The sequence below is a fragment of the Emys orbicularis genome, chromosome 3, assembly GCF_028017835.1.
Source record: "Emys orbicularis isolate rEmyOrb1 chromosome 3, rEmyOrb1.hap1, whole genome shotgun sequence".
Taxonomy (NCBI): Eukaryota; Metazoa; Chordata; order Testudines; family Emydidae; genus Emys; species Emys orbicularis.
The window spans coordinates 178,348,590-178,375,896 of NC_088685.1; the positions used below are offsets into that span (position 1 = coordinate 178,348,590).

Consider the following 27,307-nt stretch of genomic DNA (forward strand, 5'->3'; position numbering starts at 1 on the left):
CCAGTTGTGATCGTAAAACAGAGAATGGTATGTTACAATGTACAGCGACCCAAGTGATCCTATCAAGTCATGGGAATGTTTGACCTGTACATACAAATACAGAATTAGTACCAGTTAAATCTAAACCCTACCTAATGAGATGTTCTAAGCCCCCTGCTGAAAGAAAATTGGTTCAGTGGAACAGAGAATTAAAGGGACTCTTACCATTCCATGAGACTTAAACTACCAGATTGATTGAGGGTCCAATTCCAGGCAGGATCTGGGACCTGTCAGCCAAATGTGGGTTCCACCATCCCTATCTGCAGATGAACATCACTGTCACTTTCCCCATCAGCTCCAGCAGCTGGGTGTGTAGCAGCTTGCTCTGTGGGTGTGTTCAATTTACTTCAAATGGTGGCCCAGACTTCAAAATGTACAGGCCTATCCCTCACTTATGCTGTTTTGACTTCACTTGCTGGAACACAAAACTATGAAATTGAGGAAGATCTGTAAGATGACCTCTAAAATAAGAGCTGTGGCATTACAGAAAGGGTTGCAAACTAGCAGACCGAGTCTTCAATTATGTTGATATTATACTGACATACATTTACTGTAGCTGTAGCTTTAGAAATGAGAAATGTCTCCATTTTAAAATGAGATAAACTAAATACTTAGTCTTGCTTGCAGATAGGCACTCAACCATTGAGCTGTGATTGAAATTTCAGCTATTAATGCAGTTATCTTGATGATACACAAGCACTAGCTGCCAGATACTTAGAACTAACTGGGTCTGGTATATTGAACTGTATATTCTGTCTGTTTCCAACATGAGGTCCTCTACATCCATCACAATCTGGTTGCCAGAATCTATCCCCTCCCCATCCAAATAACACAAGTGTCCTTAAAAGACTATACAATTACTTGCAGAATCCCTAAATAAAAAAAAACTTGGTTAAAAAGAAAACCAGCTAATTCTGCAAAAAATATACTTCCCTATCATATTACTTTGCACTTAAAATCTAGGAAATGAATAATTAAGGATATCATAAATCCACACTGCCCACGCAATAAACATATTAATCTTGCCAGGTATAACACAATGCTTATTTTAATCACATTCATCATCTTAGCTTTCCCAATATAGTATTCTTTCATCAGTAAATTCAAAGTATAAACAAAGAAAATTAACTATGGAAGTACCATTTCCACAATGAAACCAAGTTCAGTTTGCACTTGAAGCACATATTCACCCATTTTGTGCATGAAGAATGCATGTTATTCTCCCCCAAAATTATATAATGCATTACAGCTTATCCTTCCCCAATTTATGCTTTGAGTATAGGATGGATTTTCTGGGAGTTTACAATTAAATTGATTAGTTTGAGTTAAAATTAATTAAAAATATATCCTTTACAAAATTTCAATGTCAGATTTTTCTCCTGAATAATCTAAATATTAATGCAGACGCTTCCAAGTTCTCTTAAAGTTAGAACTCACCAAAACCTTTTCCATAAGCTACATTTAAGCAATTTTTTATGATTAATGTTCACTTTCCCATTATTTTTCACGTAAGTTTCTTCTTCAGTGAGACTGATCAATATTGTACTTGAGAAAATTCCACATAGAATTGCCCTCTTTCAAAATGACTGCCTCTCCTTTATCATCAATAAGACTGAGATCATACTTCGCCCACAGTTAGGTGGCCATTTTGAGATGACCATCTCTCATTTGTTCTCAGTAGGACTGAGGCCACAGGTTGCTCTTTAACACAGATGGGTGCTGGCCTCATTTTCACTGGAAATAATCAGAGGCAGTGCCCTTTTGAAAAAGGGCATCTTAAAATGAAGATAGTGTAGGTCTTGATCCCACTGAGATCAACGGGAGATGGCAGTCAATTTTGAATTGCATCATCCTCTGCTGTAAAGTAAACCTTTAATACCAAATCTGTATGGTCTCCCAGAGCAGACCTGTTGCACCAGATCTACTCAAGAAGAGGGAAGCCTATGCATGTGGAGGGGGATTGGTGCATGCCACATACAGGGGGATGTGCAAGAAATGGGGAATTTGGAGGACAAGATGTAGAGGTGAACTGGGGTGTGTACACTGTGGTTTTACACTGCTCTGGCAATGTAAAGCAGCTGTAAGCACAGCTTAATGGGCCCATATGCACTGAGTGCTTTGTACTGCTCCAGAGCATACTGGTGTACATAAATTACTACTAGTTTTTAATTGTCTAAGGTTCGTACTTCAGATAATTAGAATCATCATGTGCCCTATAGTAACACCATGGGGGGGAATCTAATGCATCTAACATTCAGTTTCATCCATTGGCACAATGGTGTCTGTATTTTAAATGGCCGTTACCCGATAGTAGCCTCACCCCATCAGCTGATGCTATGCACAACCTTGGTGCAAGATGTTATCATGTTATATCTCTCTAACAGTCACAGAGAGAGATTGTTCATTTATTACTTGATTATTTTTAATGGTACGAATAAACCTTGCGCTGGAAATCTGCATTTTACAATATTTATGGACAAAGGTTAAATAGATCTCACTCCAACTTCAAGATTGAAGCTCTAATTCTATTTGTTAGGAAATGTGCTTTGTTAACTCGATATGGGTATTTAAAACAATGGCATAATTCTTCTATATTTTTAAAGACTGCTTGGGATAAGGACCATCATACATGTAGTTTTGCATTGTCTTTTTCTTCTTGCATTTCTATAGCACCTTCCAGCCAAAGATCCCAAAATGTTTAACTATGAATTCAGCTTTATACTATCCTCTCTTTCCTCAGAGAGGTGTAATCTTCATCACGCCCAATTGAGAACCAAGGCACTAGGGCGGGTTTAGTGACTTGTCTAAGATTTCTCAGTAAGTCAGTGGCAGCCTGTATGTCAAGCCTCTCAGTTCCAGGCCTTAACTCTGAGGCCATATGGAGGCCACTATGTATTTTACTTTACACCAGTATTGTTTTCTATCTGAAGTGCATTTGCTAGTGATATTTGGAAAATAAAAAAGATTCACCCTTATGCCATCAGTCATCCATTGAGAGCGATTCCATTCTGTTCACAGACACACTCTGTGCAGTACGGACTACTCACAGGCAGGAATGTTTGGTTTTTCTTAGCTTATTCACAATGGTAAAAGGTATGTTTTATTCTCTATGCCTTCTTTCCCTTTAGTAGCTAACAGCACAATGCTTATCTTCAACATCTTGGGACTTTGCATTGTTAACCATGAGATTTGGATATGCAAATTGCTACAAATACTTATGCAAATAAAACACAGACCTCAGTCTTCTGGCAAGTTACCAATGCTGCCTTTGCACTGGAAGTGACGGCCACTCCCCTCCATTGCTATATTAGATATCCCTGTCCTTGATTTTCACACAGCATGGAATTAAGCGGACTAGTAGCAGTGGCAACATGTAGTTATGAAATGGCTTGCAGCACAACATGACTCATTCACCAGTGTAAGAGGTAGAAATATTGACCCCACTTTTACCTCTACAACCCAAGCGGTTAGCAAGAGGAGGAACATTTAAGGCATGCAGAACATACTTAAGGAGAAACAAAACTGAAATGTGTGCAATTTTATTTGATCTACACAATAGGTACAAATTAACTGAAAAGAAAGTTGACTTAAAAAAAAACAAAAAACAAACAAACAAATCACAGAACCTTGTCCAGAGACCCAGCAAAGGAAGGGAAAGGCAGCATAGAGCAGTTATAGGTAAGTATTACCAAGCAGCTTCTACCTTTCCACAAATGTAGAGAGTGTATATTTACTAACAAGAATATATTTGTGAACTTTGATGTACAGCTTCACACTGCAGTGGACATTAGAATGACAATTTCCCTCAAAAGCAGTCCCAGCTACTAGCTGGTGGTTCTTAAGAGCCATGGAAGTTGCTGTTTTTAAGCCTGATCCAAAGCTCACTGAAGTCAATGGAAAGGCTCACTGATTTCCCTGGGCTTTGGAGGAGAGCCATACTGAAAAGTGAGTTACATATAGGGTATTTACAGTAAACTTCAGTGGAACCAGGAGCCAGAGTGTAGTCAGCTTTCACCAGGTCAAATATAAAAAAATGACAGCGATAAGTGACTGTTCTATTGTCGAGTCAGCAGCTCTACAGGAGTAAACAGTATTTCTACTAATAAATGCATGTCTCAGTTACAGTTTAGTCACTGAAGGCCAGGTTTAAAACACATACTTTGTTTGAGTAAATTATATTACACTGAAGTAATTACATATTCAATTTTGTTTTATTTTTTCTAACAATATTAAATACATTCAACATCTTTCATAGTCACAAACAACCAAAGCATGAAAATATTTATACATCATGTGATGAGATTTCTTGCCTTTTTTGCCTCAATTTATCTGCGTAGAAATAGAAGGACTCCTATAAATAGAGGAGAGGGAGAAAAAAAAAAATCAATATTCTTGCACTGAAAGTTACTAATTGTGAATAAAACTCCACACTTTCTGCGAAAAGCCAAATCCATTTATTGTTATATGCTATGCACTAGTTATCCTATGTCAAGGTTTATAGAATAATTTAAGAAAAATACTTATGTTGAGTAAAAGAGAAAAGGAAAATTTTGCATGAAATGCTTAAGAAAATACCATCAAAAATTTTCACTTATATAAAAATCAAAATATTTCTCAACCTCAATCAGCAATTGTGTGTTTGAGAATAAATAAATAAAATAAAGGAAGCATCTCAGAAGCATCAAGTCATATTAAATAAGAAAAGAAATAAGAAAATGGAGTGGAGGAACATTAGAACATTGAAGTAGGAATTCCACTAGCTTAGGGGGGGAAAAAAACCCATCTTCACTGCTAGTAGGGAGGTTAAAAAAGGTATTAAGTGATATCATGTGTTAAAATTAAACTAAAGAACCCCAAATGAGGTTTAAACTACAGTAAGCTGCGTAAAACGGCTCCTAGAAAATGCACATCTTCCTTTGAACCTCTAGGGCAGTTTAGTGCAAGTATCTCGAGGCAGCATTTAGCCCTTAATCCAGTTTACAAAACTGAAAAAGGAAGGAGAGAACAGTTTCTTATTACTACGTACTGTAAAGAAAAACATACAGAGAAATTATATGCAACAAAGGCTTAGAAAAAAGGCAGAAAAAATTGATTTAAAAAATCAAAATGGCTGGAAACAGCAACTAATAAAAAATATGAACTATAAGAAGTATAGATCAAGGGAAGGAAAGCATCTTAACTCTTCAGACCCTGGTATTTGTAGACCACGGGTGGGGAACCTACAGCCAGCGGGCCGGATCCAGCCCATTGCTTAATTTTATTCAGCCCACAGTAAGTCTCGACACTGTGGGCCGGAAGCCCTGAGCCTGGGTGCCCCCCTACGGGGCTGGAGCCGCAAGCACTGGTTTGCCTCACCTCAGGTGGCAAGCCCCGGACTTTGGCGCTCCCCTCCCGTGGGGTTGGAGCCACAAGCGCTGGCTCGCCCCGCTGTGGGCAGGAAGCCCCAAGACTCGCCCCCTACCCGCAGGGCTGGAAACACGAGTGCCAGCTTGCCCTGCTGTGGGTGGGAACCCCAGCCTCGGCATCCCCCTCCCGCGGGGCTGTGTGTGGTTTTTACTGTGGGTCAATGGCCCGTGATAGAAAAAAGGTTCCCCACCCCTGCTGTAGACTCTACGCCAAACGAATGCACTGGAGGAAACATATTTTCACTCTCCCCAAAACAGTTTCATGCATCTGTTGCTCTCAGGAAAGGGGCATTTATAAAGGGGCAAAGCTATGTATTTTTTATTAGTAAAGCCAGTAAGAGTCAAGCTACAATGGGAAAATTAATTCTACAGCTTTAAAATCCCATCGTATTATTGCAATTTAAAATAACGTACATTAGAAATAAAACAAGCAATTACCAGACACTAAAATCCTTTAATTGTTATTACAATACACATTCTAAAAATCATTTTAACTTGAAACACTGAGGTAAATGCCCCAAGGATATTTGATAAACACTCACTTGTAGATGAGTGCCGATAAGGATCCTGTACTTTAAATACAAAAAGCCTCAGAAGGTTCTCTTCTCCCATCAATCAAACCCAACGCAAGATTAATACTGTACCTACAAAACTCAGCACTTCATACACTGATTCCTTTGAGGGTTCTCCATGGACATATAATCCCGATGTAGTTAAGTAGGCAACTTCTTTTATTACCATGGAACATATACAAGTCTGCAGAGCTATTTCTTTTTAATCAGAAAAAACACTCACAGGGGGTTCAGTGAACGGGACAGGCTCTCCTGCATTCTTCAGCAGAATTGCCAAACGTTTTAGAAATAGCTCATCTGTGTGAATATTCTCGGCCTTCATTTTCTCAAACAGAGTTTTTGCAGAAACAACGTCGTTGTCTAATGCTAAGGGAAAAAAATAAAAGTTACAGCAGATGTCTGTTAACAGTTTCTCTTCAGCTGTACACTTCATGACAAATAGACTTCTAGTTTCCTTTATCTCTTAAGGCCAATTCGACCATCACAATACTGATAAAAAAACAAATCCAGTCCACAAAGCAATTTTCTTTTCTCTTTTGCAATGAGGCTGGATGACAGATTCCTTTGGCGTTTGCTAGACAGAGATAGGAGCTGCACATTGAGAAGGAAAACATTCTAAGGCTTGAGATGTTTAGGTTACGTCTACACTATAAGCTAAAGGGTGCGATTCCCAGCTTGGGTAGGCATACCCATGCTAGCTCTTCTCGAGCTGGCATGCTAAAAATAGTAGTGTAGCCAGAGTAATACGGCCATCCCACTTACAAACCCACCTGAACCCTGTGGGTGCGTACTCAGTACAGCTAGCGCATGCCGCCACTGCTCATGCTATCTCGGCTACACTATGTTTAGCATGCTAGCTTGAGGACAGCTAGTGCATGTTTACACAAGCTGGCAATTATACCCCTACCTCATAGCATAGATGTAGCCATAGAGCCAATGGCCGCTTATTGGAGTGAATGATAGAGACCAACTGTATTGCAGTTCAGATCAGTGAATCCTAGGTCTGTGAACTGCAGACTCATTTTCCCTTTCAAATAATCATGGCATGATCCAAAACTCTGTGCTGAGCTTGTTGCTCACTTTGAAAGTTACCTACTTGGAAATCCCTTTTACACAAAATGCACAACAAATCTGTATTCACATGGGCATCACATCACATCCAGATGTTAAAACTGTACATCTGCAATGAGGGATAAACTCCAGGATCTTCAGCTCCAAAGATACAAGCCTCTACAGCTCTAACTAAAGGAGACTCTCCATTAGCTGTCACCATAGCAGCAGAATGCTTTTCTTCTGTGGGCCAGTCATTAGAGGGGAATGATACACCAACACACACTATATGTTGTGCTAGTGAAAGGAGAACACAGAACCTTTTAGAAAACCTGCTGGAACACTCCCATTCCAGAATATCCCCAATACATTTCTCTATATTTTTTCCCAAATAGGTTTTTCCTTTTAATGTTTCAAACTAGGTCCATTCCATCTTACCAACCAGGAGCAAATCTCTTCTTGAGATATTAACCTTTAAGAAAGAGAGACTGATTTAAAGCTTAATTGTTTTGGAGATTGCCAATGTTTCTCTAGATATAGAATACATGGCTCATCATCTGTATCAGCCTCTAGCTAATAGATTTCTCACATACATGAAACTCCTCTCACCGCTTGCTACTGGAAGGAAATAGCTTTATTTCTCTTCCTTCCAAAATAGAAGTAGAAGCAGAAAGAAAGTAGTCTCTGCTCATTTGTTCCTCCCGCAGCCTACACCTTTGGGTCCACCCCCCTTCCTCCTGACCATGATTAACTTTGCTACTATCCAAAGCTTTCCCCAGGCAGCATGAAGCTGAAATGATCCTTGACAGTTCTGCTGCTGCCAACAAGGTTCTAACAGCAGTAAAACTGTCCTGTTATGTTAATTTTGCTGCTGGTTGGCGAACACAGCAGCAGCAGAAGAACTGGAGTTGGCCTTTCTGTAGGCTTAGGAAGACCTTGTTGTATTGGTTAATATTTTGTTCATCTTTGGAAGTTATCTTAAAAATCATAAACGTTACAAACTTCATTTTTTTAAAAAAAGAAAGCTTAAATTCTGTAGAATCTGATAGTTTAGACCCTACAATTCACCAGGGAAAAGCTTCCCACTCACACCTGGTGAGTGGGTGAACTTCTTTTTCAATGTGGGAGGCTACAGAACCTGCACAATGTGACGGTTTAATGAAAGTATAACAGAATTGTTAACTTCCCATTTCTTTAAATGGGAAGTATCTATTGTATGAAAAACAAAAATGAGAAAGATCTAACACCTGGATTATGTTCAATGGACCACACAACTGAGATTTCACTTGATAATTCTCCATTCTTGAAAGAAAAGCAGTTTGAAGGAATTTTTTTGCCACATGCAAGAATCCAGTCCCACAGGAGGATAACATTTCAGATAAGAACAAAAGTGAACGCCTCCTTACGTGTTCATAGTTGGAGATGTCTGCAATAGTCAATCCTCACTTTCCTTTTAGAATAGAAAATAATTCCTCTGTGGGAAGAGGTGGCCTGTGTTCCTACCACAAGCTTGCAAAACTCTCAGGAAAGTATTCGCCTTAGTACAAAATTGACTTGCCTACAATTTATCATGATGACTGACAGTAACAGAAAACTAATGATATTTTATTTGCCCAACAAACAATTACTCTGGATGAATAGAATTTCACAAGGCTGCCTACAGATGGATGAGCAATTCGGATTCAGGGAAGACTAGAGGCTGTCAATAATATAAGGTCAAATTCAGCAAAGATTGAACCACCTTCTGTAGAATGATTTGTGAAAAGGGTCCCTAAAAAGAAAGGGAGAGACCCAGACAATCAAAAAAGGACATTTAGTAGGACAAAGAATTCAGATCTTCTAGATTACTTGTAAGAACGCACCAACTGGACGTGACTTATCTATTAAAAAAATCTTTGAACATTTAGAAGTGAGATTTAGCTGCCATATTCATGCCAAGAGACCCTCCCCTGGCTTTTGTAGGTAATTCTGTGTTAGCTTAGAAGACGACCTCATTTATAACAAAATTATGTGACTGCAAAACTGGCTAAACTATTGCTATTTTTTTAAGGTTGCTGCACAAATGTGAAGAATCTAAGCTTTCATTTTTTTTTTTTTTAAAGTCATGTTTCTAGTCCTTGTATTTGCAAAGACAGTCTTCCAGCTGAAATGAATGATCACTGTCCTCTTTATAATAGCCCTTAACATATACATTTATATGTATTTGGGGAGAGGGCATGTGCACCCACACTTCTCCCTTCCCCTCACCCCTAAACTCCCAATAGATATCTAGTAGATCAGATGGGGAAGTGTACCAGGAATCTGCTAAAACTGGTAAACATGGAACTAGGCAACTACATGAAGTTCTAAAGGAAGACAAACAGATAGCAGTACCAAGTTCACTATCTGATGGGATTTTTATTTGGGCAAACGGGACAGGGAATAGTTGTTTAAAAAAACCAAAAAACCTCACAATGCTGGTTTAGAATGCTACCTTCAGAGCAAGGCAGGTTACAGAACATCTTTGCTTCAAACTCTGTAGTGGCTACTCATTAGTTTCCAAGAACTATGGTGCTGGTTATGAGACCGTTATTTTTGGCTCTTCCCTTATGTATAGGTGACAGCAGTTTAGGTCGGTTAAAAACACATTTGCTGTCTATTCCTGGAATACCACCTCATAAGACAAAGAGTGGGGAATTTTCAAGTACATGGTCATTCACTTATGGAGCTTACTTTCATTGGTGTCTTGCCAGAGTTAGGTGACCTTCCGTGAACAGAAAGCAGCAGAGTTCTGGATGGCGATACGATAAGGTCTACCAAACAGTGAAGGAAGCCACTGAATTGAAGAATCATTGGGGGGTTTGTTTTGTTAGTGACTGCATTGTTTTGAATTATATGAGGTTACTAGTGTTGCAATGATAGGTGGAATATTTATTGTGTGAGAACCTCTACAGTTCCTCTCAATAAAGGTTTTCTGATTTTTTTAAACAACATTATATTATGCTCTGGTGGGGAGAATGGTGGTTGTTTGTCTTTTGATTTTGCATTTTTGACACATTTTGCTGAGAGGTTTATTCCTTTTTGCTTTACTGTATACTCATGGAGAAGATTACATTATCTCTCTTTAAATAAAACTGGAGCTCCGTGTCACAATAAGCTAGGCTCAGGACACAGAGGCATGTAAGATTCTATCTGTATGCTGTCAGAGGGGTTGCATGTCCTGGCATTTCAACTTTGGATATGCTGCAGTCAGGCATCCAAATAAGTGGCAAAATAAGAGCCTGACTTTAGCACCCATATATACAAGTTTTAGAGATATAAAACAATATTCACTGTGTTCACGGTGTGTTCCCAACAGGACTAATGAGATCACTTAAGTGTTGCAAAATGTTGCTGGAGTTAAGGCAAAAGTTATCTTCCCTTTCAGGCCATGGAAATACTACTACTGCAGTATCTGCCACTTCCCCTGAAGAGTTCTGGCCAGGGATCCACTAGCCACTCTCCTATCCATGCCATTCGCCACAGCCACTGTGACAACTACTGTGGTACACTACACATCAATGCATGAGGAGGAAGTGAAGTCCTCCTAGGTGGCTCTCCTCAATGTCTGGGACACCCTGCACCTCCTGCAAAGCAGAACCTTCCTGGGTCAACTGCTTTTGAGACCTTCCATGGCCCTTCTGAAGGCCTCAAGATATGCTCCTTACTAAACATCAATTTCAAAAGTTACCATGACATTTCAGGAGGTAAGAGTATACAATTTCCATTTCTGGGAAGTCAGGAACCAGATCTAGCAGCGTCTTGATTTTCTGCCCCTAGGAAATTAAATACAAACAACAGAAACAGTGCTTACAATAAGTCTTAAAAAACAGGGCTATACTAACTTGGGCACTTATATTTCCATTATGGCTGAGTCTTTCAGATGAAATTTATAAGAGGACTGGACTATTCAATTTGATGGCTGATCTTCACATTTCTTTTCATTATTTCACATGCAGCATGAAAAACTGGGGACAAAATATTAAAAATAGTTTCCCAAATCCATTATTAGGCTTTTCAAGTCAGTGGGACTGTTGCCAATGCCTTTGATGGAGCCAGGATTTCACTCCCCCATGTTCAAAAAAATGCAGAGCAACCATCAGCTCCCATTGGCCCTAGTACAAGCTGTTGGTCAGTTCCCCCCCCCCCCCTTTTTTTTTTTAAATCAGGCCATTAATTAAGCTAACTAAATATGAATTTAAGAAACTAACTTTAGTTTCTAATTTTTGAAACTCTTGCCCTGCAAGTACAAAATAATGATACAAATTAAATAAAATCTATATCTAAAAACAATGAAGTAGTTTCTTTCCTCACTTTTTTTAATATGTGGAAGGATTTCAAATTATGTAGAATCAGGGTGTATGCAAGAACCTGCACACATATGCAAACCATGTATATATGTGCATAAAACTGATATGCCCTAATTTGAAATGTGCCCTCTAATGCAAACCTCATTATACAGTGATTGGCCTGGCTAACTGGTTTGTGATCTTACAATGCAGCTAACAAATAAGCTCAAATTGTCACATTGGAAAATATGTGCATGCTTACTGTAGTACAGAAAACAGACAGTTATACTGGACTGAGTAAGAGGAAGTTGCATACAAATATGTGAAGTTTGGACTCCCCATTAATAATAATAATTAATGGAGATATCCCATCTCCTAGAACTGGAAGGGACCTTGAAAGGTCATCGAGTCCAGCCCCCTGCCTTCACTAGCAGGACCAAGTACTGATTTTGCCCCAGATCCCCAAGTGGCCCCCTCAAGGATTGAACTCACAACCCTGGGTTTAGCAGGCCAATGCTCAAACCACTGAGCTATCCCTCCCCCCCTCTGTTCTTACATATTGAGAACAGAGGAATTGTTGAACTAAAAAAGAAACAGAATTATAGTATTCTGTAAACACCCAGGCACATTTAGTATTCACAATAAAATAAATTGGGTTCCTGATGCGAGTTCTATAGATTAATGATGTACTCTGAAGTTAATGTTAAAACTGTTGATATTTTGGATGGGAAAAAGAAAAAGCAATGTCTGATCAAAGCTAGCTTTGAACACCACAGTAATTAACCTTGTTAGTATGCTTTGGCTCAACTTTCTTGCTGGGCTGACAAACCTTCTTGCGACACATTAATATACAATATACAAAGTGTTCTAAATTCCAAACTCATCCAAAAGTTGTTATCCAGGACTGATTAAATAAGAATGCTGCTAATATATTTAATTACATTCATGCAAATATACCTGTCCTGGTTTTTGTGAAGATTTAGCAATGAAAGCCAACAGAATTCCCTTTTGTTCAGCTATTCCACCACACCTCTTTAAAAAAAAAAAAAGGAAAGTTAAAATTAGAACAGCATAAGTGAGTGTAGCTTCTTGATAAACAAACCGGCTAAGGTGAACATTTCCCATTAAAAAGGTTCACAATAATACAGTAATACATCATTAGCTAGCAGTAAGGCCTAATAAAAGACCATTAATTAAAAAATACCCCCAAAATGAAAACAAGTGCATGCCATGCCAAGCTTTTGTAAATGCTGTCCGTGGCATGGTAAGCATGAAGTTTGTTTAAAAGAAAAGGGAGAAAAAATTAAATGCCTTAACATCCCACAGAAATGAGGCTTAGGTCTGCAAAAGAAAGAGGGGGGAAAAAGAAACACTATTCCTCTCCAATTATACTGCCAAGCATTCACAAGTGAGCTAGGGATCATAAGGTTAATTATACATTTAATAAGGTGTCAGGGAGATAACTGCTCGTTTCTTTATAAAAATTAAAACGTACAAAGCAAGTTCTCTTTAAAGTATAATTACCTACACTTATGCATACAAAAGGACTGATTTCAATCTCTCTATTTTATAAAAGGCTTTCATTGCAACCGACAGCCAGTGCCTGAGAGACAAAAGTTAAACTTAAAAAAAGTTTATGTGACAGACCAGATAAATCAAGTGTCTATCCCATCTTAGAAACTATAGTAAAATCAAATATGCAAGACAATATTTTAGTTTATGCTCATTGTAAGTGTCATTCTTATACATTTTAAAATACACATTGCTTCTTATAACATTTAAATCATACTACAAATACTAAAATTCACAGTAGGAACAAAAACACTTTGGGGAGTGTATATACACACATAAAATGAATTTATAATATAAACTGATATTTTAGACATGTATGAACAATAAATAATTCTCCACTGCATTAAGAATATACTATGTATATAATATTGTTTGACAAGTTCTTGAAGGTCCAGGTGAAAAGGTTATTATTTGACGCCTCATTCTATCAAGGAAAGGCAAACTGATGGAACGTTGAAATCCATATAGCCCAAGTGTTCTGTCAAATATTTGCTTTATGATGACAGTGTAAAAGCATTCTGTGGGGAAACTTACAATATTATTGCTACTGGTACTTGCCATCCTCACCTACTGTCACTCTGGGAACTCAGTTCTTTTAAGAGGAATAGAACATAGTATACAAAAGGAATATATTTGCATATCTTGCATATCCCCTTCACAGGCTAAGATATCAACACAAATATCTGTCTTTTTCAAAAGTTTTATATTTTTTTAAAAGGTGAGGAACACCTTCACTTGCAAAATGGTAAATGTAAAAGTTACAGTAAAAAGCTTCTCACAGCATATAATTTATGTTGTACCACCATAAAAACTACACTTTTTTAAGAGGTCAGTGACATCTTAAAGACCATGTTTAAAAATTATGTCCTCACATGTGTTACTAATATCATTTTAGATTATTATAATGAAAAGGATTCAACATTTATGCTGTTGGGTTTTTTTTTGCACTTCATACAGTTTGGATAATGTAAAGAACCTGGTCAATATCACTTTCTTCTTTCCAAATATTAGTGCACTACTTGAGCTACAGCATTGTATGGGAGTGTTTAAACAAAAATATATATGGTTTCCACTGACATTTCCCCTACCCCCAAAAAGAATTTTCTCTTTCACATACTAAATTTAAGGTCTAAACTACCTGATAATGTCCACATTTAACCTCCCCCCAACACCCTAAAACAATCAACATTTTGTGATACATCACCAAAAATCTACCCAAGAAGCTATTTCTAATATTATACAGGACAATGAACTCCAATTTTGCAGTAATAAGATTTTACACCTAAAGTACAGATGGAAGTATTTCCATGACTTCTGAAAAATTCCAAAGAAAAAAAATTTTTTTTTTTTTTAAATCAACACTCTCTTGCTGCATTTGCAATCCAGAGTGGGAACCTGTAAGTTAAACTAACAATTAATTTGCATTGTTCAATCCAAGAGAAATGCTAATAATTAAATAGTGAAAAGTAAAATGGATGTTTAAAATTCTTTCCATTTTAACTATCTATGATGTTATGATTAATATAAGTGAAGAAATAGGTTTGCTTATGATGTGATTTTTAAGTTGACCATGCCCATTTAAAATAATGCCCACATACCCAATATATCTGTGCAAACAATAATAAAGAAAATGATGCTTCCACAGTGTGTAATGTGAAAATAATATTTAATCCTATAGCAACTGTCACTGATGAAATTTCACTATCTTCATTCCTGTTAATAAAATAAACTGTTCCTGAATGTTAAAAAAAAAAAAAAAAAAAAAAAAAAAAGAGAATGAATGAAGTGGAGGTTTTCCATTCCTTTTACTGTTTAAAGTACTTAGCAGCTGGTAAAAACCTAAGTGAATATAGTACTATTTACTATCAGAAATTGGTAACAGGCCTCAATTTGACACAGGGAGTCTACACAAATACAGCAATCTGCAGGATCACTGTGATTGTTTGACTGCCACCTGCTGGGAAGAGACTCCCTGTCTGAGCCTGTTTGTGTATACTGCCAGTGGCAGCTCTTATCACCCACAGTTCTTTCTGCATTTGGCTCAGCTTTATATTTAGCACTGTTAAAATGGCATGAATGCAGTTGTCTCATTTGCTGAAGATTGCTAATTTAACTGAGACTGTAGGCCACAGAGACCTGCATTTGTCATTTAATGCGTCTGTGACGCACAAGTGAATAGAAAGCAAATTCAGCTCTTAATAAACCTTGAATAAAGCATACAGAATATTTGAGTATTCAAGTGAGATGCTGCACTTAGAAAGGAAACATTGCCCACTTTTTGTTTGCAAACTGTGTAGCTATAGAGATGCATGGTATTTAAAGTATTACAGAAATTAGAGAGATCAAAGGGAAATTGTTCTTTTGCCATATAACTGAGCATTCGTGCAGAACCACTTCCCTAGGACAGGAGTTCAAGTGAGATACGAGTTCTCCTTCCCTTGTTTCAAGGCATTTCACATTAGAGGAAAACAAACCATTATTCTTTTCCCACGCTGGCACCCATAAAACTACTAGTCTATAATTTGGGACTATCTACCCAGGCCATGCTACTGCAATTCACATTGTAATTTAGGTGCACTAGCATCAGCACACTCCGTACACTGCACTCTAACACACACACCGACATTTGATAATTTCTCAATTTACTTATGACAAGCTCGGAACACTACTATTCCTCTCCTGGTATATTATTACCTGTAGTAGAAATCTGGCATCATCCACTCTTCCTGCATTCACATACTGAAGGAAAAGATCTGTGGCAGGTTTGTAAACTCCAAATTGATTGACCAATCGCTCTGCCATGGCACTTACTGCAAAATGACAGGTATGTAAGGAAAATATTTCGTTTTAAAAGTCACTTGTAGAAACTTTACTGGCATGATTTTTCTTGAATAAGGCAGGATTTTATATGCAATTATGTTTAATAATGTTTCTATTTAACCAGCATATTTAATTTCACTACAAATAACTTACGTTTTTCCAAAGCTGGTTCCAGTTTTTCCTCAATCACCTTTCTAAACACATAAGATATACTTGTCATTGGTGAATCAGGATTTTGCATTCCAGAGATAAGCAAAGGCTCAATATATTCCACCGCCATATCAAGGTTATTGCTAAAAAGGAAAAAAAAAGTGCATTGGCATAGTTTCTAACGTTAATACTCAAACTAAAAGAAGCAGGTACATGAATGTTTTATTTTTCTACATTAATATTACACACAGTAGCAATGTTAAAAGAACCTATGACTCCATTCATGCAGATACTGTAACAACACAAAGTGAAACAAATTTATGGCTGAATGGATAAAATCACCAGTAACAATTTTTTCTGGAATGAACTTTGACCTGTACAACGCTAAAGTAACTCTGACATGTTTTGTTTTTTTATTATTTAAGTAGTAAACAAAGATGACTGCTGGTTAGCTACTTAAAAAGGGTGTTCTGCAAACCTAAAAGGTAAAAATAAAACATTAAGGGATGGTATTTGAATAATTAATGCAAAAAACTCAAAGAGTATTTTTTTATAATATTTAATTTAATATTTACCTAAATTTTTCATAGATGTCTTTCTGGATATGTAAAATGATATTGAATGTAATTTCTTTAGCAGCTTTGTCTATGGTCTGTTTTAACTTAGCAAGGAGTACACTGTAGCATGCTCTAATAAAATCATGGGCATAAGGTACAGTATTCATAAAATGCCAAGTCTACATTTAGTGTTCTAAAAGTTTAAATGACCATACTCTTGCCTCAATCCATTCTAAAAATAATTATAATAATAGTACTTAAAGGACTCTTTAATTTGAGCAAAACAAATGTTTGGTCAATTAGAAATACAGCACATTTCAGCATTTATAAGCCACTGAAAACACTTAGTTTGAAATCCATCTCACAAAAGCATATTTTCCGATCCATAATGGATATTTAAATATCCATAAAGGTCTGTTGTTGCTGAACGCCACAACTTGCTAACTAATTTTTTTTAAAAGGAAAGGGCACAGGGTTTTTGCAATTGAAAAACTGAAGTCTTTGCATGTAGCCTGCTATGTTAACATGAAGTTAGTTGTGATAAGAGAAAGAAAACTGATTACACTGTTTTATGCAGTAAGTACCTCTGTATAATCTGATCTAGCTAGTTCTCATAATCACTCCAATTTAGGATAAATACATGACAGGGTTTTGACACTCCTCCATGGATAGAACATGGAAATATAGTATAAAATCCTATTTAAGAGACTGATCCCACATGAGTTCCCATTTCTTATGCAAATAATCAATTCACATCACTTTAAATTAATTACTTGTGTACAAAAAGACTGCTCATAAACTTAAAGGTTTTGCAGGATTGGGTCCTTAAAGTAAGATTATTTTCAGCCATTAGATATCATACTAAGCTCACTATTGGAACAGGCCTGCTTGGCTCTCCCCACCCAATTTAAATCATCTTGCAGTTCCAAATACCTGAGTTGGATATTTTTTCTGGGCCTGAATGCCTGAGGCAATCATAGATATCTGCTATGTCTTACATATTTCTACAGCTCTCCTGCTGAATTAGGGACAGAGTTAGCTCTATCTGGTAAGAGTGGTTTGAAATAAAAATTACAAATAAATAAGAAAATAACAGAATGCGGGACTCCTGAGGACTATTTCCAACAGAGGTAGTTTGAGAAACTCAAAGTTTAAAAGAAAAAAAAAAAATCAAAGTCAATTCACAGGAAACTACTGAAGTTACATAAAGAGGATGAGTGAGCAAAGAAACAACATGAAAGTTAAAATAAAAATGCCAGACCATGGAGCTATAAATCTGAGTCAAAGTATTCGGATGACTTTAGGGGACACCTAACACAAGGGGAATTGTGGTCATATAGTAGTATGGCAAATAGATTTTTTAAAAAAATTCTCTTCTTATAGCTTTTACGTTCATGAAAAATAGATTAGTAGCCACTCGGCAGGCAAGTTATTTAACTAATACCTTTGGAAAGTGCACACTCAACCTCTACATTTCATAACAATCTCTGGAATGGCTAGTAGTTTCAGTTCTCCAGTTAGAACTATAGGTGTCTGGTAAGCTTTCAAGTCCTATATTTGCGCACACACTACACCTAATTCTGGCAAAACAGTAACTGATTAAGTCCCTAATTTTCAGCATTCAGACTTCAATAAAACTTTGCATCAGGCCTTAAATGAGCACTAGAATATGCACAACAGTTGAGGACAGGAAGTATTACAATCAGCTGAAGCTATAGGGTGAATTTAGGTAGGCAGGGTTTGGTAAGTACATAGATTTTTACATCATTATGTCACTCAAAGTTCTCCCAACTAGTAGTTGCAAGTCAGCCCCTATGTTTCATTAAATGATCTCCAGGCTCCACTGTGCATGTAAAAGAAACCTGAACAGCAGCCAACTTGGCCAGAAATCTAGTATCCATTCAATCTTAATGAAGGAAAACAACTGAAGTAAGGCGCAACAGTACACTTTTCCCTCCTTGTCCAAAAAGAGCCATACCAATCTTGCAAGTACTTACTTCTTGATGTGAGCCAATACAGTGTTATTGATAAAAAGCATGCGAGATAAACCAATTGAGGCCGCCAGGTTTTCTACCATCTTCTCAACTGTGCATATGCTCTCCAGATCACCTTTCATAGCCAGAGCCTGAATAAGCCGAGTCACAGCTAGTGGTAGAGGCACCGTGTCACTTTCAAGGACTGTTTTTAGAGTAGACATAGCATCTAGTCAGGATGAAAAGGGAGAAAGAAAATTAAGATTTTAGTTCAGAAGCAGACCTTATTAGCAGCCTTACTTGTTCTATTTAAAAAAAAACAAACAAATATACACAAAAGTAGCCCTAAAACAGCCGCAATTAAATAAAATATTAAACAAGTATCTAAATGAAGGTCTCAGCAGGGTTTTTTCATGTTTAACAATTAGGCACAGGAAGATAAAATCCTCCAAACCTTGTTCGCTGGAAAACCTTGACAGGATTCCTAAACAATATTTTTGACACATCACACCCAAGGAAAGCAGCCATATTATGAATGTTTCCCCCTTATACTCCTCACTGAAGCCTGGAAGTTTTTAACTTATTGTTCTAAAATAGATTGTAACCCAGTTTTCCTTGTTATGAAGCCTTTGCCATTGGAGATATTGGATACCCTAGCAAAGATATTTTGTTTAAAATAAAGTGCATCAAATGAGTAAAATCGCTGGAATCCAGAAATCACACTAATTTTCTTTTCAATAGGCTTTAGAAAAAATACAATATTGGATAAAACTACATGGTATGAATTTACACACAAGTATAAAAACCAGACATCAGTTATTTGTGAAAATTGAAGAGCAATCTTGCCAACCTATAAAGCAGTAAAACCACATTAACAACATGCTTCAATATCAATCCTCTTCTGACACTAATTTAAAACAACAAAAACAAAAGAAATCTCTCCACTAAACATTCCTCTAAACTACGATTGTTCTCAATTTACATTATACACAAGCAAGCATAAAAAGAAAGACATACCCCTCTTGTAAAAACCTCTCACTGCTTACCAGCACAGGTAGGATTAATCAAAGGTAATAATTATAATACCAAAGGATGACACTTCTAACATAACACATACACATTCTTGAACTCTGTAGCGTTAACATTTAGGTTCTCTATACAGCAGGGATCGGCAACCTTTAGCACCCTGGTGGGCTGGGCCGGTTTGTTTACTGCCATGTCAGCAGGTTTGGCCGATCGCGGCTCCCACTGGCCGCGGTTCGCCATCCCAGGCCAATGGGGGCTGCGGGAAGTGGCGCGGGCCGAGGGATGTGCTGGCTGCCGCTTCCCACCGCCCCCATTGGCCTGGAGCGGCAAACTGCAGCTAGTGGGAGCTGCGATCGGCCAAACCTGCGGACGCGGCAGGTAAACAAACCGGCCCGGTCCACCAGGGTAAGCACCCTGGCGGGCTGCATGCCAAAGGTTGCCAATCCCTGCTATACAGGTACAGGCCGCCACTCCACAATCCAAACATTATTTTTTATAGAAGGACAAGAAAATACTGTACAGAATGCCTAATACCCACAGGAAACTCCCAACCCTGGTTTAGTTTTCCATCTTGTTTTGACAGTCTTAAGCAAAGGCATGCAGGACAAGATTCCAATAACCTGAAAACTAAAGTGAATTACCCACCACTTTCAAATTTTCCTCCCTATCCCAAGTGTTGCCTGTTAGCAGTTCAGATGTTGCTTGATTGGCCTTCTCAGGAACAGGACACTATAGGAAGAGTCTTATACAACATTACACAAACCCAGCAACATTGCAAAAAACTACTAAAGGCAACAACAAACGCATTCGATATGTCCTTCTCAGTACTACACCTATTAAAATTCTTACTATTCCTAATGTGAATTTACATTTTTAGAATGTTTGTCATAAACCAATGTTTACCTTCATGTCTGACCATGTTTTTCTCTACAGCCTGCAATCCCAAAACAAAGCTCTAAAACTTTTTATCCAATACAAATTGGTTCTTACTAAAAATATGTGATACATCTTTTAAGAAGGGTTAAGCTCTCCAAAGGATAAAAATCTTTTTATACAGCACAACAAGTGTACATGGCATGTCACACAGAAAGGTATGACAGTTAAAGGCTGGAAAGAGATACTTGGAACAAAGTTTACAACAGTGAAAAAAATCACAATACGCTTACTGTTACTCACGCATCTTATTAGCTTCTTTTAGTCTTTTTTTTTTTTTTTTTTTAATTACTTAGTATATTTAAATTTGGGGGAAGCATCCAGGAAGCAGGCCAAAGTGGAAGTCAGAAGCAGGACTTTAGGGGAGGGGGCAAAAATAGAAAGAAGCCTTTGCATTTTGGGGGTGATCTGTGAAACATTTTTCAGGCACACCTATACTAAATGATAACTATGATGGAAAGCTTATCAGTTTACTATCTCAAGGCCTTCTCTGCAGGGAAAGGGGTAGAAACCGTTTTTGTTGCTGTTGATGGAAGCTGCACTTCTTTATATTTATAGGTTACCAAAATCAGGGCAAAGGAAGAAGATCTACGGCTATGGTTTCAGTGACTGAAAGCAGTGAGTTTTGAAGGACAGAAATTGTATAATGGACAAGACCAGGGAGGATATTCCAAGCATAATGGGAGTCATTCCAGGAAACAAATGCAGATCTCAAGGGAGTAGCAAAGAGAGTGAGGCATGCAAGGAGGAGGGATTTTTTCAGCACATGTTGGACAGAATTGAGGTGGTGCAATGAGAGAATCTGGAATGACAAGGGAAAGAAGTTACAATAGTCAAACCAAGAAATGACCAGAGTATTGGCCAAGGATTCAGTAGTGGGTTATGAGGAAAGAAAGAATCAGGTGACAGTATTAAAGAAAGAACTTGCAAAATCTAGCAACATGCTGGACTGAGGACAAAGGAGAAGGGAGAGAGAAATCAAATACGACAGGTTGCAGGCCTGTGTGACTGCAAAAATAGAGGACTGTCAACAGTAAGAGATGAATTGGAGATGGGGAAGAAAAGGAGTTCCATTTGACCATGCTGAGTCGGAGTTGGTGTTAGGGTCCTTGCACGCACATGTCAGGGGGAAAATAACCAAGGAATTTGAAAGCAAACATGTTTGTTTACTGGCAACAGAAAACACAGTGAAATGATGTATCTCACTTATTGCAGAAGCATTTGAACACAGGCAATGCTACACACATATATGGTACAACATCAGAGCACAGTGAAGTGAATTAATTTAAGGATGATATGGCAGGTACAAATCTGAATTTCCTTGCTTTTGTCAGATTAAAATCAAACTGTTCCCCATTTTGATATTTTTGTTTACATTTAGTTGCTCTCGTGTTTTAGAGTAGTATTGGAAATATATTAATAGGAAAATATTTATGCTGTATAGGCAATTGCACTGACTCAATATTGCACAAACAGGGTTTTCCAGTTCCAAATAATGCAGTTTAGTAGAAGAGGTTGGCAACCAAGTAAATAAAACGTTGATAAAAATTTTAATGTGAGGATGTACACACACACTCGTAGGGACAGATTTTTCAAAAGTGCTCAGAGAAAGATTGGAAGCACTAACTTTACTAGCATTGTTCAGTCCTGATGCATCACCCACTTTCCATTATTCCCAATACCACCAAAACAAAGACTTAGGCCTGGTCTACACTACCCGCCTGAATCGGCGGGTAGAAATCGATCTCTTGGGGATCGACTTATCGCGTCTCGTCAGGACGCGACAATCGATCCCCGAATCGACACGCTTACTCCACCAGCGGAGGTGGGAGTAAGCGCCGTCGACTGGGAGCCGCGGCAGTCGATTTTGCCGCCGTCCTCACAACAGGGTAAGTCGGATCTGATACGTCGAATTCAGCTACACTATTCGCGTAGCTGAATTTGCGTATCTTAAATCGACCCCCCCCCGTAGTGTAGATGTAGCCATAGAACTGCAAAACAAATGATCCTGAAGAGCTGAAAGTCGCATAACAGTTTTCCACCATCTTGTCCCACACATGTGCGTCCCTCAGCCACCATTTCTGTTCTATTATAATATTAAATTAAAAAGGAAAGAAAAGTACAATGTATATTTCAATACTATTGGTATTGTGAACTATTAAAAAGTATTAAATTAGTTTTTTAAATCAATATTATAATCATTTAGTTCACAATCATGTACATTTAACACTCAATTTAACTCATCTGATATCTCACACAACCAACACAATATGAAAGAAGCAACTGCTGGGAATTGTTTCAGATGCTCTAAAGTATGTTAATTTCTAAAGCAAAATGACTTGTGCTGTGAATTTTAACGCACTTGAAAGCCTGTACTTTCTCTCGTTCTGGAGCACAAATTTTGCATGTCTGAAGAGCTGTGATTCATCTTAAGAAAACCCATCTTGTGTTAAATGGAATGGAAACTGGACTAAGTGGTCAAATGACAAGTACATTCATATTCAAGCTGTATTATAAATGCATGTACAGTAATTTACGTCTCTCAGCTACCACAAAAGGCTCTTGATAAGCAGGTAATTTGCTAAATGGACTCCTTTATCCAAGTATTCGAAGGGCGTTACAAGAAAAATCTGCAGAGGCATTAATGTGACGTAAAGGTCAAGCATTGTGACATACCTTTCAAATAATCCCGCCTAACTTGCGTTAAGATGAGGAGGCTGCTGGCAGCAGCGTTCAGTGTGAAGCCCTTGATGTGGGTCTCAGCGCTAAAAGAAGCAGACATTTAGAAAGGAATTACTGACATGCTTCTGATACGATAATAAATGGTTGAGCACCAAGGTGAAATTATAAAAACTACTGTTCGTATGTTAAAAATATTGCTGCAAAATATCGACCTGGAGACAGCTTTTGTGTTATCCTGTCAATGGTTATAGAAGGATAATTTTTTTTTGCATTCTGACAGATGACAAAGTTGGAAATGAGCAACAAAAGAAACAAAGTACAAGATTTTTTTTAAACAATCGGTTCAGATTCTTGAATGCTGACATATTAGATGACTAAAATAACTGCATGCCCTGCATTGTTCTGTTGTATCCTAAGCAGGATACTTTTTCTTCTTTTTTTAAGTCACCATAATTATAAAATGTAAAACTATTCTTTCAGCAATAAAAATGAAACATTTATTTTCAGCACTGTATATTTTAAATATAAACTAAAGCATATTATGAACTAAAACCATATTATTTGGTTGATTAATTTTCAAATTTCTGTCATCTAGATGTATACAGTTTTAAAAACTGAACATACTTCATTTGCTGCCTTTGCCATGTTAAAATTAAATTTCATTTATCAATTCTGTGTCCCTTGCAATGCAAAAAAGTCACATCTACAGCAAAGAGAACTTTGCTTTAATAATACTGCTTTTAAGAAATGAATATGTATGCTTTTAATGTAGACTAACCAGCAATTACATCTATTTTATACTTGCAAAATGCCTCTATTTCTAATGAAATTTAGGCACATTTTTAATACATAAGGATAACTTTACAAAGGTTCATTTCTAGATTACAAAATCTCCCCACACAAAAAAGGGGCATTGCCATTTGCCATATCAGCAATCAAGATAAACCTCACTGATCATCTTGTGGCAAACAACTGAGCAGCCTACCTACTTGAATTTATGAGCTGAGCGGATTGGAAGGTAAGCAGGGTCATTGCTAAATTATTCTCATCAATCCCAAGAAAATCCTTCATAGAGTACACAATATGACTATCCTCTCAGTCACTTTCAGCCTCTAGAGCTCACAAATGCAGTCACTGGACTCGGGATTTTCTTACTCTTCCAACCAATCCTCTTAATCCCTGCCTAAGCACCCATTGCTCAGTTCCGGTTTTTTCCCTTTGTCCCATCTGTCAAAGCCCTTAAGTCAACAATTCATGCATGAGACTGTAAATTACATATAACAAAGGATTTACTTTCTCCAATCTTCCAATCTTTAGTGTGATTAAATAGACGTTAGCCACTATTACAGAACTAATCCCTCATTCCAATACTACTAAATTTCTATTTTAAAACTCTTGAACTATGTGCAATAAACATACCTAAAATTCATTAGAATCGGAAGGCAGCAGCACTTTGGTCTGACCAAGATATCAGAAAACTCCTGGACTTTTCCAGAGTCTCAGCTGGAATGCTGCTTCCCTCCACCATCATCTCAATTCAACATTAGTTCTTTCCAGACCCGAGAGCAAGATATTAATTTTAAAAATAAACTAGTCTTTTTTGGTTAAAAAAATGCTTGTTATGGTACTTATACTATTGCTAACACAAACACTATAAGATTCTCTAAATATTATTTAAATTTTAAATTTGGCTTCAAACAGAGAACAAAGGAAAAACATGTAAGTCTACACAAGTGAAACTACCTTTCATATCTTTTACTGTAAATATTAGGAGACATGTAAGTTTCAGGCCACTGCACATATTTAGGCTTCTAGAAGTAATCTCTCAGTAAATGAGGTTGGTAAGATTGACTCCTATGTAGCACAAAGTTTCCAGAATACAGAAATTTGTCAAGCATGAACAAATTTACTTGTTCTAAATTGTTCACACCACAGATACTTTCGATTCCATTCACTACTCCAATACACTATCTAAGCATTTTTAGAAGAAAGTTTGCTTCCATAAAATTGTCTTTGAAGTCTGAGTACTTATAATTTTATTCATTTGTTATTGAAAGACCCATGTACTGTCAAATAAAGTCATGAGTACTGATGATATCAAGTGTACTCTCTATTATCTTGTAAAGAAAAACCAGCAAGAGTTAACCAGCATGGGTTCATCAGAGTGCCATCATGTGATATTTCTGAAATGTATGCTTTTCTGAACTGCCCTGCCAAACAATGTAGTTTTTATTATTTTAGGTTTAGATGACTGACCAATAAGAATGGAGCTTCTGGCTAGATCCTACTTCCATTTTCCCTAAAGCCAAGAAGTTTTTAAGAAGGCACAATCATGAAAATTATTTTATTTGGGAGCAATATAGTATATTTTCACAAAACACTAGAAACTAAGTTTTGTGGGGACCTACACATTGTTTAAAATCACATACAGGTATTATATGTATCCAGTTCATAATTTTCTTTTGAATAGACATGTTGCACTTCTCTCCATTGTTCTTGTTTTAACCAAATAACGTACCACTCTGTTTTTAAACTTCTACTCTCCTCAATCTTCCTTTGATGACTAGTTGGGTTTTATTTACAGTACATAACCTATTAAAATGAAGATACTCCCTTCCCACTTTCTAGTAAAAAGAATTTTAAAATCAGTTCTCCTTACTACATGACAGCTTTTTGTCCAAATATTTCAACCATTTATGCAACTCTTCTTTTACCACCAATGTAAAAAGGATAGTAATCTCATCACATAATCAGATTGCCAGACTGTTTAACAACCCAACTGATTTACATTGGTGACATTGCGAGCTGGTCTATACTTTTAGTCACCAGAGTGCCTAAGCCACTTTTGAAAATGGGATTTAGGTGCTTTAAGTTTTTACCCTATTTCAGTATACTAGTCACTGGCATATTACCCTGGGACAAGTTTTACAGGCAGCAGTCAAAACACATGGTACAACCACATGATTCATTAAAGTTAAACCCAATCCAACCAAACGCAATCCCAAGTATTTTACTAATACACACTATAGAAAGACATATTACAACTTGATTCATTAATGTCATATTCCTGGACCAGCTAGCCTTGAAAGGTGAATAATATATTGATACCGAGCACACGTCTTTAGATTTGATTTATGAAAGACCAATGCATTACTCACTATATCATCAGGTTTCCAATTGGGGCCCACTTTTTGTTAGGAAGATGGGACTTTACCTTTAAGGAATGCTCACGATAATTTTCATGCAAGGTTATGAGTGCAGTTTTAGAACAGAGCCACAGGTTTAAAAAACAAACAAACAAAAACTTACATGTTTTTCACTTTGATGGCTTCCTCGAGACAATCCTCAGCCAGCAATGCTTTTATAAGAGTGGAATAAGCAAAGGGAGGAAACATAATTTCCTTCTTTTGTGCTTCCAGTAAAATATTGTATGCCTCTACAAAGAGAAAAAAAAAAAACAAAAAACAATTGAGATGTCACATTGCATTGAAGTGGCATATAAAGAGCATTCACATCTCTTTTTATTTAAAAAGACTGCATCTTAAACATAAATCTATTCTTCCTTTTCTTAAATCTTTTAGTCTAAAGCTATATTTTAGAAAATTGTTGGTTTGCCCAGGTTTGAATGAATGCTCCTATCCACGGAGCCAAAAGTTGTAGGGTTTTTATTATATATATATATATATAAAAAAAAATGTTGTTTCTTCTAAAATCCAGGTAAGTTACATTTTTTCCCACCCTCAAAAACGAACAAACACTGAGTCAGATAAGCTAACTCCAAAAAAGTGTTTGAATTCCCTTCATTTAAAATAAAAACCACCACCATACATCTGTTCATGAGAAAAGGAGAACTAATGATTTTTGAAGCAACACCTAATTCTGGGGTAGATGGTTACAATGTTTGGCGCATCATCACAACAGCATTCAGCAAATATAGGCAGTGATTCCAGTATTGGGAGATCAAACTGTTTGGCTACGACAAGATTTATATAAAAACATACAATTTACAAATATACAGATATTTAACAAGTAAACTAAGCTGCATTTGTTTGACTGATTAGCAGTTTTATTTCACACATTCACAATAACTGTCAGTGTATGAAAAGACGTTACCAAAAAAAAGAAAAAGAAAAAAAAAGGGGGGGGGGGGGCAGAGAAGATAACCACACTTTTCAATCATTTACTTTTTGAAACAAGATTATGCAGCTGTAAACATTTGGC

At 37.1% G+C, this 27,307-nt stretch overlaps 1 protein-coding gene across 1 annotated transcript in view; it reads right to left on the reverse strand.

Moving 5' to 3' along the window:
* Window positions 1-4,242: 4,242 nt before the first annotated feature.
* Window positions 4,243-27,307, reverse strand: part of LRPPRC (leucine rich pentatricopeptide repeat containing) — a 170,492-nt gene continuing 147,427 nt past the window's right edge. The window contains exons 30-38 of the mRNA XM_065401034.1: window positions 26,396-26,522; window positions 23,081-23,169; window positions 18,470-18,674; window positions 15,919-16,058; window positions 15,640-15,755; window positions 12,331-12,405; window positions 10,776-10,860; window positions 6,240-6,382; window positions 4,243-4,390 (exon numbers count right to left, since the gene is read on the reverse strand). Of these exons, the coding sequence (XP_065257106.1) occupies window positions 4,322-4,390; window positions 6,240-6,382; window positions 10,776-10,860; window positions 12,331-12,405; window positions 15,640-15,755; window positions 15,919-16,058; window positions 18,470-18,674; window positions 23,081-23,169; window positions 26,396-26,522 (1,049 nt within the window). The 3' untranslated portion in view covers window positions 4,243-4,321. The remainder of the gene's footprint in view (window positions 4,391-6,239; window positions 6,383-10,775; window positions 10,861-12,330; window positions 12,406-15,639; window positions 15,756-15,918; window positions 16,059-18,469; window positions 18,675-23,080; window positions 23,170-26,395; window positions 26,523-27,307) is intronic.